Source organism: Falco punctatus, assembly GCF_963210335.1.
Source record: "Falco punctatus genome assembly, chromosome: 2".
Classification (NCBI taxonomy): Eukaryota; Metazoa; Chordata; class Aves; order Falconiformes; family Falconidae; genus Falco; species Falco punctatus.
Genome location: NC_137581.1, coordinates 25694437 through 25712117, shown reverse-complemented (window position 1 = coordinate 25712117; position 17681 = coordinate 25694437). Strand labels below are relative to the sequence as shown.

Here is a 17681-nt window from a genome sequence, read left to right as displayed (position 1 = left end):
TGATTTTGGCAGGTTTGTGCTGTCACCTGAGAGCAGGCTGTCAAGCACAGGGGTTTCTCTCTGTGCTACCCAAAAGCTGCTTCTCCTGCGAAGTAAAACCTTGAGATCCAGAATGGATCCAGAACGGCATTCAGGCACCTGATCTGGGTGCACATTTACATTTTCTTCACTAAATAAAGATCCATAGTGCCAAGGCCTCTTTTGGGGTTCATGCCTTACAGAGCACTGCAGAGATTTTTCTTTTTTCCTTTTTCCAGTGCAGCCAAGTCCTCAGGGAAGTCACCCAGAAAGCAGGAGAATTCAATTCACCTCCTTCCTCAGCCAGAGGCATTAAACACCCACATTTCCAGTACTTTGGGAAGTGTCCCAGTCCTTCAACACTCAGCTGCATTGGATAGAAAACCCCTGCCACCACCATCCCTTGGAACCTACAGCCAAAAGCCCAAGGGAGCTGGAGGGGACGCCGAATCCGGCAGCCCAGCATGTGGAGCACACCTGGGAGGGAAGCAAGGACAGCAGCTGCCTGCATTATTTCCTCTGCATGCGGTGACTGACTAACCTAAAGTGTGTAAGCAAGATGGAATGGTGCTTGAGAGCCACCAGAGCCGGCTCTGAGAGGCCACCGGGGCAGCAGTTCCAGGCAAAGCCATGCTCTTCTGGGTGGGCAGGGGGGAGCAGTGCTTGGGGCTCAGAGCAGGCACATGGAGGGCGGCACAAAACAAGGGGGGGAACGGTTCGATGAGAACTGCTCCACTTGACCTTGCTTTATTATCCATTTTCACTGGTTTTAGCTATAGACCCTATTCCATGCTGCTGTGATGAACGTTTCAGAATTAGCTTTAATATGAATGCAGAGGTAATCCCACTGAAACCAGTGTAGCTGCTCAGATGGCTAAAATTAAGTATATAATTATATTTCTGAATCAAGGCTTTAATAAGTTAATTAAATTTTATAATTATGATTTTTTTATAAAAGCAGCATTCTTAGCTAATGCTAACCGTAAACGTGCAAAAATAAAAGAAGCAATAAATTTTCCAACCTAAGTAATTAATGAGTTATGTTTTTAATAGGAAAAAGATTTTAATGGAAACACTGTTTGAAGTTTACTCAGTAATTCTTTGGCATATTAGTATTTTTCCTCCCCTTTTTATTTTTGATACCACCATAATGAAAAGACTAAAATCATATTTAACTTGGAATCATGCCTTTATGTTGTGTTATGTATGTTCCAATTGTTCCTATTATTAGAGCTGACAGAGATAAAGTGACATCTGAAGTGTCTATACGGTATATACAAGAGTCTCCGAGATAAAGATTCTGTGATCCTTAAATGCTTTCCAAATATCTCTGAAGGGATTTAACTTCAGTAAAGAAATGTGACAGGGAAAAGCAATTTCTGATTACACAGGTTCCTTTTTACCATTTAACAAGGTTTAAATTGAATCACTGACCTAAAATATTAATTTTGAAAATGACTTCTAAAAAAAATTCAGACAAAGTTGTTGATGCTTTCAGTTTTGTTCTCTGAAGACAGCTGAATGACACAAAAATGTATCTTGCATTGTCTGCTTGTTCTAAATAATCCCTTTTAGTAGGATTAGTCACAGTATTAAATTAAGAGAAGGAGCAATTAATTATATTCTTATGAAATGAAGAAGAGAAGAATCTTTGAAATGTTCTCCTTTCCTCCTCACTCCTTATTTTTGAAATCTAAATTGCATTATGTATTTTTCAGTTATGGAAAATCTTCCTGTCTTCAGTTTAAACAGAAGTGGTGGGAATGAGCAGTACATGGCACAAAAGTAATTTGGACTGACTTTTAGGTATGCTAGGGGCATGTAGGGCCAAAATGAAAAAGAAGGCTTGATTTATAACAGCTGTTAATCCATGAAGCAAGACTTTGCTACTGCAAAGAGCTGATGGGGGTTCTGGACAAGCAACTGCACTCACTTCAAACAAGTATCTTTGTGCTTAGATTTTTTGTAATTTATTTTTGCAATAGTTTCTTTGGTTGTTTAAGCAATTGAATGCAGTTCTGCTTGTCCTCATCACCCTGGCATGGTATTGGTTAGTATGATCATGATGATCATAATGATGACTCATTAAAGCCCTTTTTGTAGGGGATTTAAGGGTTTTTTTCTAGCTTTTGTTACAAAGGTTGCATAACAGCTAAAAGCTCTGGGTATTCTTCTGTGGAAAAAAGCATGAGGATAAACTTTTGGAAGAAATGAGGTAGAAAGCTACAGAGGAGAGCAGTGTAATAATCAGGATGTATCACTAACTCTCTGATAAACTTCGGGAAAATGACCACAGATTATTAAGAGAGATTGCAAGGGCTGTGAGGCCAGAAAACGCAATATTGAGAAACAGCAATTATCCATATGTAGGTTGTGTAAATGATACACAGGGGCATGAAACCTCTTGGAAAGATTAATCTGAGAACTCACCAAAGGGAAACAACTCTTATTAGTCTGAAACAGTGCATCAGGCCCACAACAATAAGTGATTGTTCAAGAACCACATTATTTCACTGAATTTAACGTGACCATAATCAAACCACCTGCTAGGAACAAAAATGCTTTAAAAAAATCCACTGTGTAAAAGTTTACTACCAAAAAGGATGGAAACTCTGAAGAAAAGTGGAAAGGGAAAGCCAGAAGGGTAAAATGCTAGCAGACAAGTGTGGAAAATACTGAAAGACTCAGTGCTGAATGTTTAGTGTAGGTGTATGGCACCTATAAAAAGGCCACTGTTCCACAGATTCCAATGTAATTTATAATTACAAATGAAATGAATAGGCTAGTGATAAGTTTGCTGGTGACATAGAGTTATTCAGGATTACTGACTGCAAAGAGCTGCAAAAAAAGTCTCATGTGAAAGTAATGACTGGGTGCAAAATTGCAGAGAAGTACTTGTGGATAAATGCTAGGCAATGTGCACAGGAAAAAATAGCAAAGTGTACAGGCACAGTGGTACCCTCTATTCTTGTTCAGGAAAGAGATACTGAAGTCATTATCAGACTTATTTTCATTTGCCTGAAAAATATTATTTCAGTGTTCAAGTCTGTATTTAAATATTAAGAACAAAAAATGAAAGTCCAGAAGAATGGTAGAAGATAAATGCCTGGTGCATCCATATCTTGAATACTGCATGAAATTCAGGTTTTCTCCACCCCTGGAAGGATATAGATGAACTAGTAAAGGTCCTTACAAAGGTCAAAGGTGCAAACTGTTTCTGTATGAGGAGAGATTAATGGGCTAGGCCTCTTCACCCAAAGAAAAAGAGTATCACCACGAAAGTATAGTAAGTGTATACCTCATATTGCTCCTGAAGAAGAGGGAGATAGCACCCCAGAACCCACAAATGATATTAAATTAGTGAGTAGGGAGTAAATTTCTGTGGGTTTGGTTTTGTTTTTTTTTTTACAACAGGAGAGCCACAGGGAAAGATTTAAAAGAGAAGGAGCCATTTTTCTGGGAAAAAAAAAAATATATATTTTAAAATAATTAAATTTCAGACTCCTTTGACATGTGAATTTGTGTAATCAGAAGTACAAGTGAGTCCAAGAAAAAGTATCCATGGAGGACAGATCCATCACTGGCATTAGATGCATGCTCCAGGCTGTGGCTGAGGAAGCTCTTAGGCTGCCGACTGCAGGAGGCAAGGGGAGAGCGCATCACTGTTCTCCCCTTCTTTCTTTCCCCATCTGGTGCTGACTGCTGCCACAGCCCCGTGCTGGAGGGATGCTTGCTGCAACTCAGCATGAGTTTCCTCTGTCCTGATATTGTTTTCACCACCTGCAAGCTTCTATATTTATTGTAATTTTGGACAAAACTAATTTTCATTTAAAGTACCAGTCGTTATGACAAACGCACTTTCAAGCATCTGGGCCATTGTTTTATAGTGTGTGGATGGTGGGAAAAAACCTTAAAATATGTTGAACAGCTGGTGAAAAATTGTTCCAGGATGTAGCACTAAAGGACCCCAGGGAAACCTTATTGCATATTTCAGTGCTTAAAGGGGGCCTGTAGTGACAGGATGGGGGCAACCGTTTTTAACTTAAACAGGATAGATTTAGATTAGATATAAGGAAGAAATTCTTTCCTGTGAGGGTGGTGAGGCACTGGCACAGGCTGCCCAGAGAAGCTGTGGATGTCCCATCCCTGGGTGTGTTCAAGGATGGGCCTTTGACAATCAAACCTACTGGAAGATGTCCCTGCCCACGGCAAGAAGCTTGGAATAGATGATCTTTGAAGGTCCCTTCCAACCCAAACCATCCTACGATTCTATGAAATATGGCCCCCAGTGCCTTCTACTCAGCAGTATGAGAGTAGTTGTGGGGAAAGCAGATCCGAACCACTTCCAGTGGCGAAGAGAGAAGCAGGCTTGTATCGCCGCTGGGCTGTCATCAGGCCCTGGGTGAGTGTTTGTGCCTCACTGCCAGCTAACATCAGCCACTCAACAGCACCTTCACCGCACGGTACAGATCATTCAGTTACAACACAGTTTCAACATACAAGGAATTTAATGTACAAGGAAAAGAAAGAAATTATTTGTTATAAGCCACCTGCTTTATCTGAATGTGGCTGCATGGTGATCTTGGTGCCTGACAGGTTTGGCTTTGATTAAAAACAATCATTTGCAATAATTTGCGTGATAATCTGTGATTTCAGGATAGTGTGAATTTGCCCCATGCAGATGCTCTGTTTCCTTGAGTTATGCCTCTCTAAATGGAATACATCACCCATGGCTTTTAAAATTATCTGGAAAATTTATCTTGATGACACGAAAGTTTTGCTCAGTGTGAGATTTTATTAATACGCTGTAATTTCTTAAATGATACTTGATGCTTTTTTAATTAAAAAGTTCATAATGTTTCAATGTCAATATCTCGACTACTGCTAGAAGACCTGAGCTTTTGAAATTGATTTCTGTTCATCTCAAACAAGTGAAACCTACGGGCAGAGCAACTGAATAACTAAATGTTAAAAGACCCTATTTCTTCAAAGCTTGCCTTTTGATCCTCACATTGCCGGCGAGGCTCTGAATGCATCATTCATTGCAGGGAGAGTGTTTTCCTATCTCAGCTGGACTGCATGCTGTTATTCTTTTAATTGTAAAGTGTCTCTTTCTCTGAAGCAAATGGATCTGATGGTGAATGGCTGCCCTGACAGACATGGAGAGACTGCTTATACAGAGCTTCAGCTAGAATTTTTTATACTTTCTAGAAAGAATTGAAAGCTTGCACCCTTTTTTTTTTCCTTGAACAATCTGTTATTTTTCTGTGGAAACCAACACCTCAACAGCTTAACCAAAAACTGGTTTGTCATTGTAACCTGAGGTGGTATGCGTAGAAATACTTGCCCAAACTGGCACAGGCATTTTCACTGAGGAAAATATAAGGTTGGATAAATATCACTAGTTCTCCTGCTTTAAGTTTTCAGCATCTTTAATATGTGCCCTTTCCTTCCCAGCACTATTCCAGGATCATTTCCTATTCTTATTTCTCATGTAACATTCATATAATGTAGCTGAAACTTTGCTGAAGTAGGTGCTGTGCACCAAGACCTAATCAACCCCAACATCTCTCAACCTGCAGAGCTGCCGTTCAGCAAATTCCTGCCAAAGCCTGAGACCAACTGCAAATTTTCGGGAGTCAAATTTAAACTCAGTTCTGACTCAAGCAAAGTTGCACTGCTTGAGTTTCACCCTCATAACAATGAGGCATCCTCCACATCACGTGTGTTTGTATGGTGTGGGGGGTTATCAAGCAAAAGTGGGATTATCTAATTTTTGTTTTCGTGGTATCTGCTTGTTAATGCAGCAGTGGACAAATGCTAGCTGACCAAGTGTCTTTCATGCATATGTTGATGATTTAAATGTATCCCAGGCTGATAGCAACTGCTCATTTTTTCTGCTCTTTTACTGACGTCTGTCAGTAAAGGAGGAGAGGTGGGCAGGCAGTTTTAACCTAGCTCTTTTTTAATGGGTATCATCAGCAGGATCACTAGCATGGCTATTGTAAGGACCATGTATGGCCTCGGTCTTTCAGAAGTGCTTCTTTCAGTCTGCAGATGAGCGTTAGGTAAGGGTAAAAAAGGGCCAGGCTGCTTTGCCACTGACCAAGTGGTAGCCTTTCATTGAGAAAATGAGACTGTTGTGATTTTTTTTTTTTCATTTTGGTAGCCTTTCATTGAGAAAATGTGACTGTTTATTGCTGATCTGAAAGATATTGCTTTCTTCAACGTTTCTAAATTCTGCCATGTATTTAAAATAAGTCAGTGTGTTATGAACTGTTCAGAGTTAGAGATAGTACGATGTTAGAGATGTTAGAGATAGTACAATAACACATAGCACAATGGAAGATAAATGATGTATTCCTGTGGTGCAAACCACCAGCTGCCAGTGTATCAGAGCCAGTTCCTGTCCTTATACTCTGTATTCATTAGTGCCTTGAGGGATACTTATTCACCTTATCTGTTCTGTTCTAGTGATTCACCATTTTTCAATGGAATAGAGGCACATGCAAGCAATAAAAGAGATGGCTCGTATCTTGAGAGTAGGAGGCCAGATAATGATATACGTGCGGGCAATGGAGCAAAAATGGAGAAGATTTGAAAAGCAAGACATCTTTGTTCCTTGGAATACTTCACCTCCTTCCTGCTCCTTGGGTGAGCCTTGCTCACACCGAGTACAAAAATCAATTCTTCACAAGGATAAAGAGCTGGCTTTAAACCAGCCCTGTCGTATGCTGGATGGGACTTCAGAGGTACGCAGGACAGCAAGGTGATCATCCTGTGGAGGGGAGAAAAAAAGCACCATGCACAGTGTTAGAGAAATCTCTGACATGGTCTCTGTTCTGAGGATCGCTTCACTCGGTATTAGATCTGGGCGACCAGTGGCACCAAGAAGAGCTCAATAGTTACTGCAATTACAGTGTTCAGCTGAATAAATTAAACAGATTTAAAAAAAAAAGTTGAACAAAACAGAGCACGGCTTTCTGAAATGCTGCTTCTGACTTTTTTTCTACATTGCAAACCGAGTTTTGAAAATACAACAGAATTCTGCTATTCAGAATTAGGGCAAGCAACTATACAGCTCCCTACAGCTGCAGATACTCTTCACAGTAGCAGCAGAGTGTATTTACCTGACCTGATTTCACATCAGAAAGAATTAGCTGTCAGACAACAACTTAAAATAGACCATCACCAAAACAAAGATCTTTTTGCCAACCTCAAAACAAAAGCAGAACAGGCTCTTTTCTGCAGAAAACAGTCAATGAGTCTGCTCTGACCATGCAAAGCAGACAGCAGATGGGTCCTGGTGGGGCCAGGTACTACCACGCTTTTAAAGAAAGGGGGTTTGCTGGGTTGATAGAGCATCATATTTCTGAGCTACATATTACTCATTCATACTTTGACCACACCAATTGGTGCACGATCACAGAAAAGACTGAAGTTTAGAAGATCTAGGGGAAATTTCCCTATTGAAATGCACAGGGAATACTTAGGGGCTTTCTTCCTTTTGAAAGCGAGGGCCTTTGAAAATCTTTCCTGAAGCTTTTTATAGCCTTGAGTTTGTTTTGGGGGTGAGAGAGACATATGAGGAGGAGTCTGCTTTGAAACTCTCAGGTTCTGTGACTTTGTTTTCTTTGATTTTGTTCTTAAAATACACCTCTATTGAAAATTTTTTTCTAGAGTTATTATTTCAGACTGTATGAGCACATTTTAGCATACTGATCCCTTTTCATAAACTGCTGCCAGCTGTGTTTTGTTGCTTGAAAATAGGTAAAATACAGTCGGAAGGTGATTGCCGGATTATTTTTTACATGTGCATTAAAAGTCTTTGTTACTATATTTATTACTATATAATCATTCATGTCAACTTTTTATTTTAAAATTTATTCTACTCTGCCACTTGATGTAACATAATGCAGGAAGTAATTGAAAGATGCACTATTTTATTACAGTTCGCTTTGTCAGCCTATATGATACTTCCAGTCATACAAGACAGACAGTCTTTTATGAGAATTACTAGGTGTACAGAGCCCTCGTGGCAGAGGCAGTAACTCATGACACTGTCATAGCTTAGAGATCTTTTTCATTGCCTTGTAGCAGTCACAGCCAAGAAAGCAAAGAGATATTTGCCTCCCTGTATGACCCCCAAAACCCATAGTTCCTAAAAGTGAGCTTGACATGTCTGCTTAAGGATACAGCATATATAAATATGATGAACCAGCTTAAGGATTGCTCTTTCTCCCTGCCAGCAAAACTAGAAGTCAGAAGGGTTTAATAACTCATTTAAATCTGAGTGAGAATAGCAAAGTGTTCCAGTGACCGCTAGTCAGCTGAGAAAATATTTAACATCAGCCTGTAATACTAATGCTTTTATCTGCAGGTTCACCTTTTGCAAAGAAGATCAGATTCATTATACAATTTTTATAGATAAAGAAACTGAAGTAACTAATTTTGCTTCAGGTTGCAATGTAGAGTAAATATCTGGAAGAAAAACAAACAAAAAAACCAAACAACACAGCTGTTTTGCGGACGATTATTTATGTGCTGGGGACATCTGTCCATAATTTTACTTCCTGCCTTTCTTTCTGTGGATTTGTGAATCAGCAAGCCAGAGATCAAACTTGTTTTCTGAGAATAAGCCCCTGCATGTTCTTTACGTGTCTGTCAGTAGCTGATGCATATCATGTTTTCAAACATAGCATGGAACCATGCAGTAATCTGAGGTTTTTAATGCAGCTTTAATTCAATTTGGATATAATATCTGTAATCACATTTCCTTTGCTTCCTCCCGTGGCGTTCACATTGACAGTATCATAGTACATCTTGTATTTTCAGGTGGAAAAGCTAGAGGGGCTAATCAGTCTCCTCCATCTGTAATGACTGCCTCTGCAGTGCTCCTTTTCCCCCCCTAAATGTTAGTATTGTGCAAGTGAAGAAAATAATTTTCAGTCACAAAACGTTGCCGCCATTCAGCTCTGACGACACTATTCCCTTCATTTTGTACACTTGCTCCGTTGCCAGAAGGACTTAACAGCATCTCCCTCTTTTTCAGTGCAGCTTGAGGTTGCACTAAGGAGCAGCAGCACATTGCAGCTGAGTCTCTCCATCATGTCTGCTCCTAAGGTTCAACAGGCTGTTAACCCACCACAATGCACCCGAAAAATGCTTCTGATCGTAGCTGCCAGCCCTTGCCCTCAAGCACACCTGACGTTTAGTTTTCCTGGAAATGAATACAGGTATTTTAACTGAACCTGACTTGGAAGGTTTTAGCTTGCTCCAGCATTCCCTAAAGGAAGGGCACTCATTATCTCCAGTTCGTCCCTAGGGTGAAATGAGTCGCCACTAGATTTCTCCTAATGCTGATACCCCATCTGTCTGCTCTGGGTTAGGCATTCCCACACAAGTTCCATATCACAGGGATGTACTAGCTTAACTGAAAGGAATTTTAATCTCTGGACAACAGTCAGGGGCTCTAACAGCAGTCTTCCACTTCAACAAGGAGTTAATGCTCTTGTTTTGAATGAAACAAACAGCAAAGGCCCACTTTTCGTGTAGTTCAGTGCTGTCTAAAGCAGGGGTTAGACCTGCTTCCACACAGGATGGCTTCCACTCATGATGGTTGCCTCTGGAGGGTGCTGAGTGCTTCCTGGGAACAGAGTAAATTCAGCCTCCTGCAAACACAGCTGCCCTGGGAAGGGACACTGACTATCCAGGGAGAGAAGGTAAGAACATGGATTTAGTTGAAAGGATCGTGTCTTAATACTTCCTCACATTTATGCATGTCACAAATGTTATAAAGCCATAAGCTCTACTTTAAATTCTCATTTTGATCTTGATCAGGATGCTGGTAGCAAAACCAGGACTGAGTTCATTCCTTCATTTCTACATCACAGCCTGCATTTGTAGTCCTCAGGGTAGGCGCTGTCTTGTGCCAAGGGATACAGCAGGGAAATGCTGTGCACTCGGAGCAGTGCTTGGTCCTAATTTGTTTTCCTCTTGTGTTCTTTGGCGTTCTGAGCTGGATTTTAGAATCAAAAGGTACAATTTTGCTGGCCTTATTTAGGCATCTAGAGCGCAGATCTTTATGTAAGTCTAGCTTTGTGCTCCATATTGCCTGTGGAGTTAATGGCAAGTAATAGCCCCTTTAGGAGATGAACCATGAAATACACCTTGAGGAGCTATTGGCATTAGAGAGCTTATGTGCAACACCTGCTCATCTCTTTCTATTGCTTGTGGAAGTTGCTTAGAGAGGAGCTCAGCCTTAAACACTGATCCTTGGATGCTTCAGTTAGGAGAGATGGATCCTACCTAGGAATCTTTTAAGTTCTGGGGATGGAAAAAATGATGAACAACAGTAAAATCAGACAGATTCTCTCCTGTCCCCACCTTTTGGCCAAGCAGTGCTATCTACACATCCCTATTTTGTAGGAACCATGCACAAAAATTCATTGTTAAATCGGGAGAAAAAAGACAAAAAGCAGCAGCCTAGCTCAGCTCTTCTTTACAGTGTCCACCACTCGGAATCAATGGTCATTTGAGGCCTCAGCTGTCCAAAGGACACTTTCAGAAAAAATTTCAATGTCTGACACTCTCATCTGCTAGTGATGATCACCTTTACAGATGCTAACATTAATAAAGCTACTGTCTTCTAGGTTTTCCTGATTTGCATGTCCCTATAAATTCCCCTAAAAATTAGAGATGTCTCAGTGCTCTCCACAGACAGTGGCTGTGCTGTTCCTAATTTCTTTTGTGGACCCCCGGGAATTTTCCACAGCCATCCCAGCATCCACAAGCACAGCCTGTGGTCCTTTGTTCTGTGCTTGCCACGTTAAACAACACTATCACATTGAGTCCCACGCAGCCCACGTGAAGTTGGCATGGTAGCAGCAGCCACGGCTGCTCACATCCCTAGACCTAAAACACTCTAAGTGTAGCACTGTTTGCCCTCCTTTGGCATAAACAGGTTTGATGAGCTTGAGTCTATCGTAAAAGATTTTTGCCCACTGGGTAAATGTCTTTCTTTTAATTGTCTGCTAATTGGCAAACAGCTAATCCCACTTATTATCAAAATTCTTTCTCCAGAGAGAACTCAGCCAAGGGTTTCATAAATCCTTTTCCCTCATCCTTTTTAATTTCAAAAATTGTTCCAAGTATGATTTGGTAGCTATCACCTAAGGAGGTGTTCTTTTTGAGTTAATCAGCTCCTGCAAGGTTATCTGTGATCTATTTGAAAGTGCCTTAGCCAGCATCTTGTCTTCTGTCTTAATTAGTAATTAATGACCTAAAATTGTCACTTACCATAGGCATTTGTACTGACCTCTCAAATTAAGGTTGCCCATGAAATTAAAAGTGTAAGAAGCCTATTGGGTCACTTATTCTATCCTCTAAAGTGCATTTATTATTCACGGTGTGTGGCAGGGAACCCAAGCATAGGGTATGATTGAGAACACTGCAGCTAGCTTGTCTTTGAAATGTAAATACAATTAATGAGTATACCTGTCTTCCCCCAGGGTCTGTCCTTGTCTGCTTTGTCATTCTGACTCCTTTCTTTCTTCTCTTTGATGGGGGTCCTGATTTCCTTTCCTTCCTTCTCTCACTCAAGACTGAAAACAACATTTTGCAGAAGAATTCCAAGTGGTAAAAAGCACAGAAAATGTTCCATGGATTTCTCAAAACGTGTGCTTTACTAGCATGCCTTTCAGTTCTCATTGTAACCAGGACTGTGCTAAGTGTCACCTTCATAATTTGGCACAACAAGTCACTTGACATGAACATGCTATTGCAAGTTTAAAAAAGAACACCAGCTTGCTCGCAGTGAAAGCCCACATTGGCAACATATAGCTCTAGTGAAACTGTGCCATTCACTGGCTGTCACAGACTTTCAACTAAAAGCATCATATTTAATATAGCAAAATAAATTGTCCCAGGCAGAGTCAAGAAAAATTATTTGTAGAAACACTAGATCTCGCAAGAGAGGTCGCAGGACAGTAGGTCTCCATCTCTCAGTCTTCAATTGCCCCATACCCAAACTTTGCTCTTTATAACTGTATACAGTGGTTTGAAAAGAGGTTAAAAATACCCAAGGAAGGTATTTTAACAGTAAGCCGTGCCAGAGTTGCCATAGAGCCTTTATGGGAACCTGAACAGAAAAGGCACCTTCTACAAAACCAGTCTGGCTAGCAAAATGCAAGCTTCCTACTCATAAGGCCCAGAAGCTTCTTTTTCCTCCACCAGCACTTTCTCTTCACCCCTATATTCAAGTTTGTGAATAAAAATTGAAAATGTCTTCTACTGCAGCCTGCTGGTCTACTACGTGTTGGAGCACAACCTCTTCCAAGCACAGGAACTTTCCATTTCACGTGGGGAAAGTTGAGCAGATGTGGCAGAAGGCCAACATAACTGAGTGGGGCTCAGCTGACTGGCGATCTCCTGGCTGAGCTCAAATGTGTAAAGGAAAGTTCCAGTTAGAAATTTTTAGAATAAGAAAATTAGGGAAAGGTTTTCCACGTGAGGGCAGTGAAACAAGCTGTCCAGAGGGGTGACGGATTCTGTGTCCTTGGAGATACTGAAACCTTGGCTGGTGAGGGCTGAGCAGGCTGGACCTCCTCAGAGCAGAGGGTTGGACAAGGCAACCTCCAGAGGTCCCTTCCAACCTACAGCACCAGAGACAAGAGGCAGACCTTGTCTTTCACAGGAAAGGTTACTGAGGAGCTGTTACCCTGGGCAAGTCTTGTCAGCCACAGCCAAAGAGACTGGGGAGGTGTAGGGAAGATTAAGAAAGGGAAGATTTAAGGCTGGTTGGAGAACTACACCTACTGAACTTGGGGTGTCCTCATGAAAACAGAGCTCTAGGACATGGGGGTATAGAAGACAGCAGCTCTGGGTTGGGAAGCATTGACTGTGCCAGTCGGGAGGACCTGGGCATTAATGGCCGTAAAGCAGGGCAGTTTGATGGACATAGCAGCCTGGAGCTTTGAGGAGGTGAAGAAGTGCTGGGGCTACCTGAAGGTCCCATGTTCTGGGGCATGGAAACATGCAGAAACCACCTGGGTTTTTTTTTTTCTGTTCTTGGGCATACGGTAGCCAAAGGCATGTCCCAGGATGACTCCTCTCCTGAGTCCCTTCTCATGCACCAAACCAGGCTCTTTAGCTTACTTTTCTTCTGTAGCCCATGAACCTTGCCTGAAGTGAGCTACACCAGTGGAAGGGGTGGAGTTGCCCCCGCCTGAGCCCTACCAACCCCATGGGCTGGTGGGGAAGGCAGATGAGTGAGCTGGATGTGAATTACAAATAATAGGCAGTAGCTAATTCACTGACCATAATTTTCAGAAATTATAGTCAATTTGCCTTTTTATTACTATTCTAAGAGATGCCAGTGTTCCTGTTTCCCTCAAGTGCAGACCTGTGCAGACCACTGACTCAGCAAATCTCATGTGGTCTTCAAATGAATGGTTGGGTGGGAAAGACAGGGACTCCAGCCACTGATACACAATACTAATTATTTCCATCATGGAGGAGGCAGAATTTTAACTGCTATTTTTAACCTCTGACTTTCCTCCTAAATGCACTGCTAGGTGACAGTAAAATGCATTAACAAGTAACATTAAAACAAACCTATTAATTGGAAACAAAATTAATCACATGAGCTTAAATCTTTTTAGACGGAGCAAGGGCAGAATTCCAGCTCTCCCACTTCTGGCTGAGTACTCCAGCCTTTGGAAAAGCATCAGCTTTGCTCACCTCCTACAAGGAATATTTGTAGATCCCTGCCTAGGCAGATGCTTCCCAAGCAGAGAGACATCTCCCTGTCTTCAAGCTGTCCTTGTGTGTCCAAGTGCCTAAAGCCCCCCGCCCCCTTGTCTTCATGCTTTCTGGTAGATGACCTCCTCTACCTGTCCCCAGCCACTCTCAAACCAGCTCCTGCTAGTTCCAACTACCTTTCTTCTTGGAAATCGACTTCAGTTATTTCAGCTTCCTTTGCAAACCAGGTGAGAAGGGGAACTGAAGAGGAGGAGGAATCTCGAGGGCAGCACAGACAGAATTCAAAGGAGCCCTGGGCAGAAGATTGCATGAACAAAGTAGAGCTAGGAACCTGCACTCCGGCAATTATCATGGCATGAAATTGTTTTGGGAATAACACTGAGAAGTCTGTGTAGAAAAACAGTAATATTTTTATCATAGCCTTCAGGGCTATGACCTTATTGACATGGCACAGACGTGGTGGGATGGCTGCAATGACTGGAGTGTTGGAATGGAAGGATACAGGCTCTTTAGGAGGGACAGGCACAGGAGACAAAGAAGGGGTATTGCCCTTTATGTCAACGACCAGCTGGAGCACATGGAGCTCTGCCTGGGGATGGATGAGGAGCTGACCAAGAGCTTACGGGTGAGGATTAAAGGGACGGCAGGGACAAGTGACATTATAGTAGGGGTCTGCTACAGGCTGCCCAATCAGGAAAACCAAGCAGGTGAGTCCTTCTATAGGTAGGACCAGCCTCATATTCACAAGCCCTGGTCCTTGTGGGGGGACTTCAACCACCCCAATGTCTGTGGGAAGGACAGCACAGCAGGGCATAAGCAATCCAGGAGGTTCCTAGGATGGTTGATGATAACTTCCTTCTCCAAGTGATAGAGGAGCAAAAGAGGAGAGGTGCTGGACCTTGCTCTCACCAACAAGGAGGGGCTGGTGGGGGATCTGAAGCTCAAGGGCAGCCTTGGCTGCAGTGACCACGAAATAGTGGAGTTCAAGATCCTTAGTGCAGCAAGGAGAGCACACAGGAAGCTTGCTGCCCTGGACTTCAGGAGAGCAGATTTTGGCCTCTTCAGAGATCTGCTTGCTAGAGTACCATGGGATAAAGCCCTGGAGGGAAGATGGGCCCGAAAAGCTGGTTAATGTTCAAGGATCACCTCCTCCGACCTCAGGAGCAATGCATCTCAACAAAAAGGAAGTCAGGCAAAAATGCCAGGAGGCCTGCATGGATGAACAAGGAGCTTCTGGACAAACTCAAGCACAAAAAGGAAGGCTACAGATTGTGGAAGCAAGGGCAGGTAGCCTGGGAGGAATACTGAGAAATTGTGCAAGCAGCCAGGGACCAGATTGGGAAAGCTAAAGCCCTGATAGAATTAAATCTGGCCAGGGATGTCAAGGGCAACAAGAAAAGCTTCTGTAGGTACATCAGCAATAAAAGGAAGAATAGGGAAAATGTGGCTTTCTCTAGAAGCAAACAGGAGACCTGGTTATCCAGGATATGGAGAAGGCTGAGGTACTCAATGACTTCTTTGCCTCAGCCTTCACCAGCAAGTGCTCCAGCTATGCCACCCAAGTCACAGAAGGCAAAGGCAGGGACTAGGAGAATGAAGAACCACCCATTGTAGGAGAAGATCAGGTCTGAGACCATCTAAGGAACCTGAAGGTGCACAAGTCCACGGGACCTGATGAAATGCATCTGTGGGTCCTGAGGGAACTGGCAGATGAAGTGGCTAAGCCACTATCCATACTATTTGAGAAGCTGTGGCAGTCCAGTGAACTTCCCACAGAGTGGAAAAGGGGAAACATAACCCCCAGTTTTAAAAAGGGAGACAAGGAAGACCCAGGGAACTACAGGCCAGTCAGTCTCACCTCTGTACCCGGCAAGGTCATGGAGCAGATCCTTCTGGAAACCATGCTAAGGCACATTGAAAGTAAGGAGGTGATTGGTGAACAGCCAACATGGCTTCACTAAAAGCAAACCATGCCTGACAAATCTGGTGGCCTTCTATGACAGGGTTACATCACTGGTGGATAAGGGAAGAGCAACTGACATCTACCTGAACTTGTGCAAAGCACTTGACACTGCCCCACACAAAATCCTTGTCTCTACAGTGGAATTGGCTGGATGGTGGCACTGAAAGAGTTGCTGTCAACTGCTCGATGTCCAAGTGACCAGTGACAAGTGGCATTCCTCAGGGATCAGCATTTGGATGGGCGCTGTTCAACATCTTTGTCAGTGACATGGACAGTGGGACCGAGTGCCCCTTCAGCAAGTTTGCTGACAACACTAAGCTGCTTGGTGAGGTCAACACACCGGAGGGAAGGGATGCCATCCAGAGGGACATTGACAGGCTTGAGCGGTGGGCCCATGTGAACCTCATGAAGTTCAACAAGGCCAAGTGCAAGGTCCTGCACCTGGGTCAGGGCAATCCCAAGCACTAATGCAGGCTGGGCAGAGTATGGAGTGAGAGCAGCCCTGAGGAGAAGGACTGCAGGCTGTTGGTGGACAAGAAGCTCAACACGACATGGCAATGTGTGCTTGCAGCCCAGAAAGCCAACCATAGCCTGGGCTGCATCAAAAGAAGCGTGGCCAGCAGGTTGAGGGAGGTGATTCTCACTTTCTACTCTGCTCTTGTGAGACCCCACCCAGAGCACTGCATTCAGCACTGGGTCTCCAACAGAAGAAGGGCATGGACCTGTGGGAGTGAATCCAGAGGAGGGCCAAAAGATGCTCAGAGGGCTGGAGCACCTCTCCTATGAAGACAGGCTGAGAGAGTTGGGTTGGTTCAGCCTGGAGAAGAGAAGGCTCTGGGGAGTCCAGTACCTCAAGGGGCCCTACAGGAAAGCTGGAGAGGGACATTTTACAAGGCCATGTAGTGAAAGGACAAGGGGGAATGGCTTTAAACTGAAAGAGGGCAGATTTAGATTAGATATCAGGAAGAAATTTTTAACTGTGAGGGTGGTGAGGCACTATGAGAAAAGTTGTGGATGCCCCATCCCTGGATGCGCTCAAGGCCAGGCTGGATGGGGCTCTGAGCAACCTGGTCTAGTGGAAGGTGTCCCTGCCCATGGCAGGGGGGGTGGAAATCAATGATCTTTGAAGGTTCCTTCCAACCGAAACTATTCTATGATTCTATGGTTCTGTGAATATTGTGACTAAATTTTGTGTGATGGTCCCTGAGAAAGAATTAGAAGTCACTGCAGGACTTCCATGGGACTAAGAAGCTGTAGTTTTGATAAAGAGCTGAAAGTCACTTAAAGGACTATCAGGGACACATACCTGATAAAGTACCTCATTGCATAAAAGGCAGAAGTTTCCCTTGACAGCAAAACAGAGCCACTGATTTTGATGGAGTACTGTGGCATGGCAGCAAGGACTCTCCCAGCCACTGCATTACCGCAGGGAAGCAGAGGATTGCAATCTTAGCTGTGGCCCAGCACTTATGATGGTATCTCATAGCATCTTGTTCCTAAGACAGGCTCCATAATGAAAGACCAACACCTACTTCATGTCTTGTGACAGGGCTGAAGATTAGCTCCCAGAATGTGCCAGGACAGAGGTGGTGATGGGTGCCCCAGCAACTCCACTAGGAGAAATGCGGATGGACCAGTGGTGTCAGTGGTGGAGTTATATGCTTCACTCTCCTGCTTGCATTCTCTTATGTCTCACTCCTATTTAAGAGATGCCAAACCCATCCCCACTGAGATACCACCTAATGCTTAAATGATTGGAACAATATTTATTAGCTCCAGGACTGCTGAATCAGAGTATGACATTTCTTCCAGAAGTTCAGCACACACACTGTACGCAACCGTAGAAGAAAACCTGTTAGAGGACTGAGCTCATTTTTCAGATAAGCAAAGCATCCACTGCTTTTTTTTTTTTTTTTTTTTAAAAAAAAAAAAGGGGGGG

The 17681-nt window shown here is 43.1% G+C and overlaps 1 protein-coding gene across 1 annotated transcript in view; it reads left to right on the top strand.

Moving 5' to 3' along the window:
• LOC308059731 (putative tRNA methyltransferase 9B) overlaps window positions 1–17645 on the top strand; it is a 93428-nt gene extending 75783 nt beyond the window's left edge. The window contains 6 exon segments of the mRNA XM_080377532.1: window positions 6493–6515; window positions 6519–6788; window positions 6790–6861; window positions 6865–6966; window positions 6968–7208; window positions 7211–17645. Of these exon segments, the coding sequence (XP_080233658.1) occupies window positions 6493–6515; window positions 6519–6788; window positions 6790–6861; window positions 6865–6966; window positions 6968–7208; window positions 7211–7464 (962 nt within the window). The 3' untranslated portion in view covers window positions 7465–17645.
• The last annotated feature ends 36 nt before the right edge of the window (window positions 17646–17681 follow it).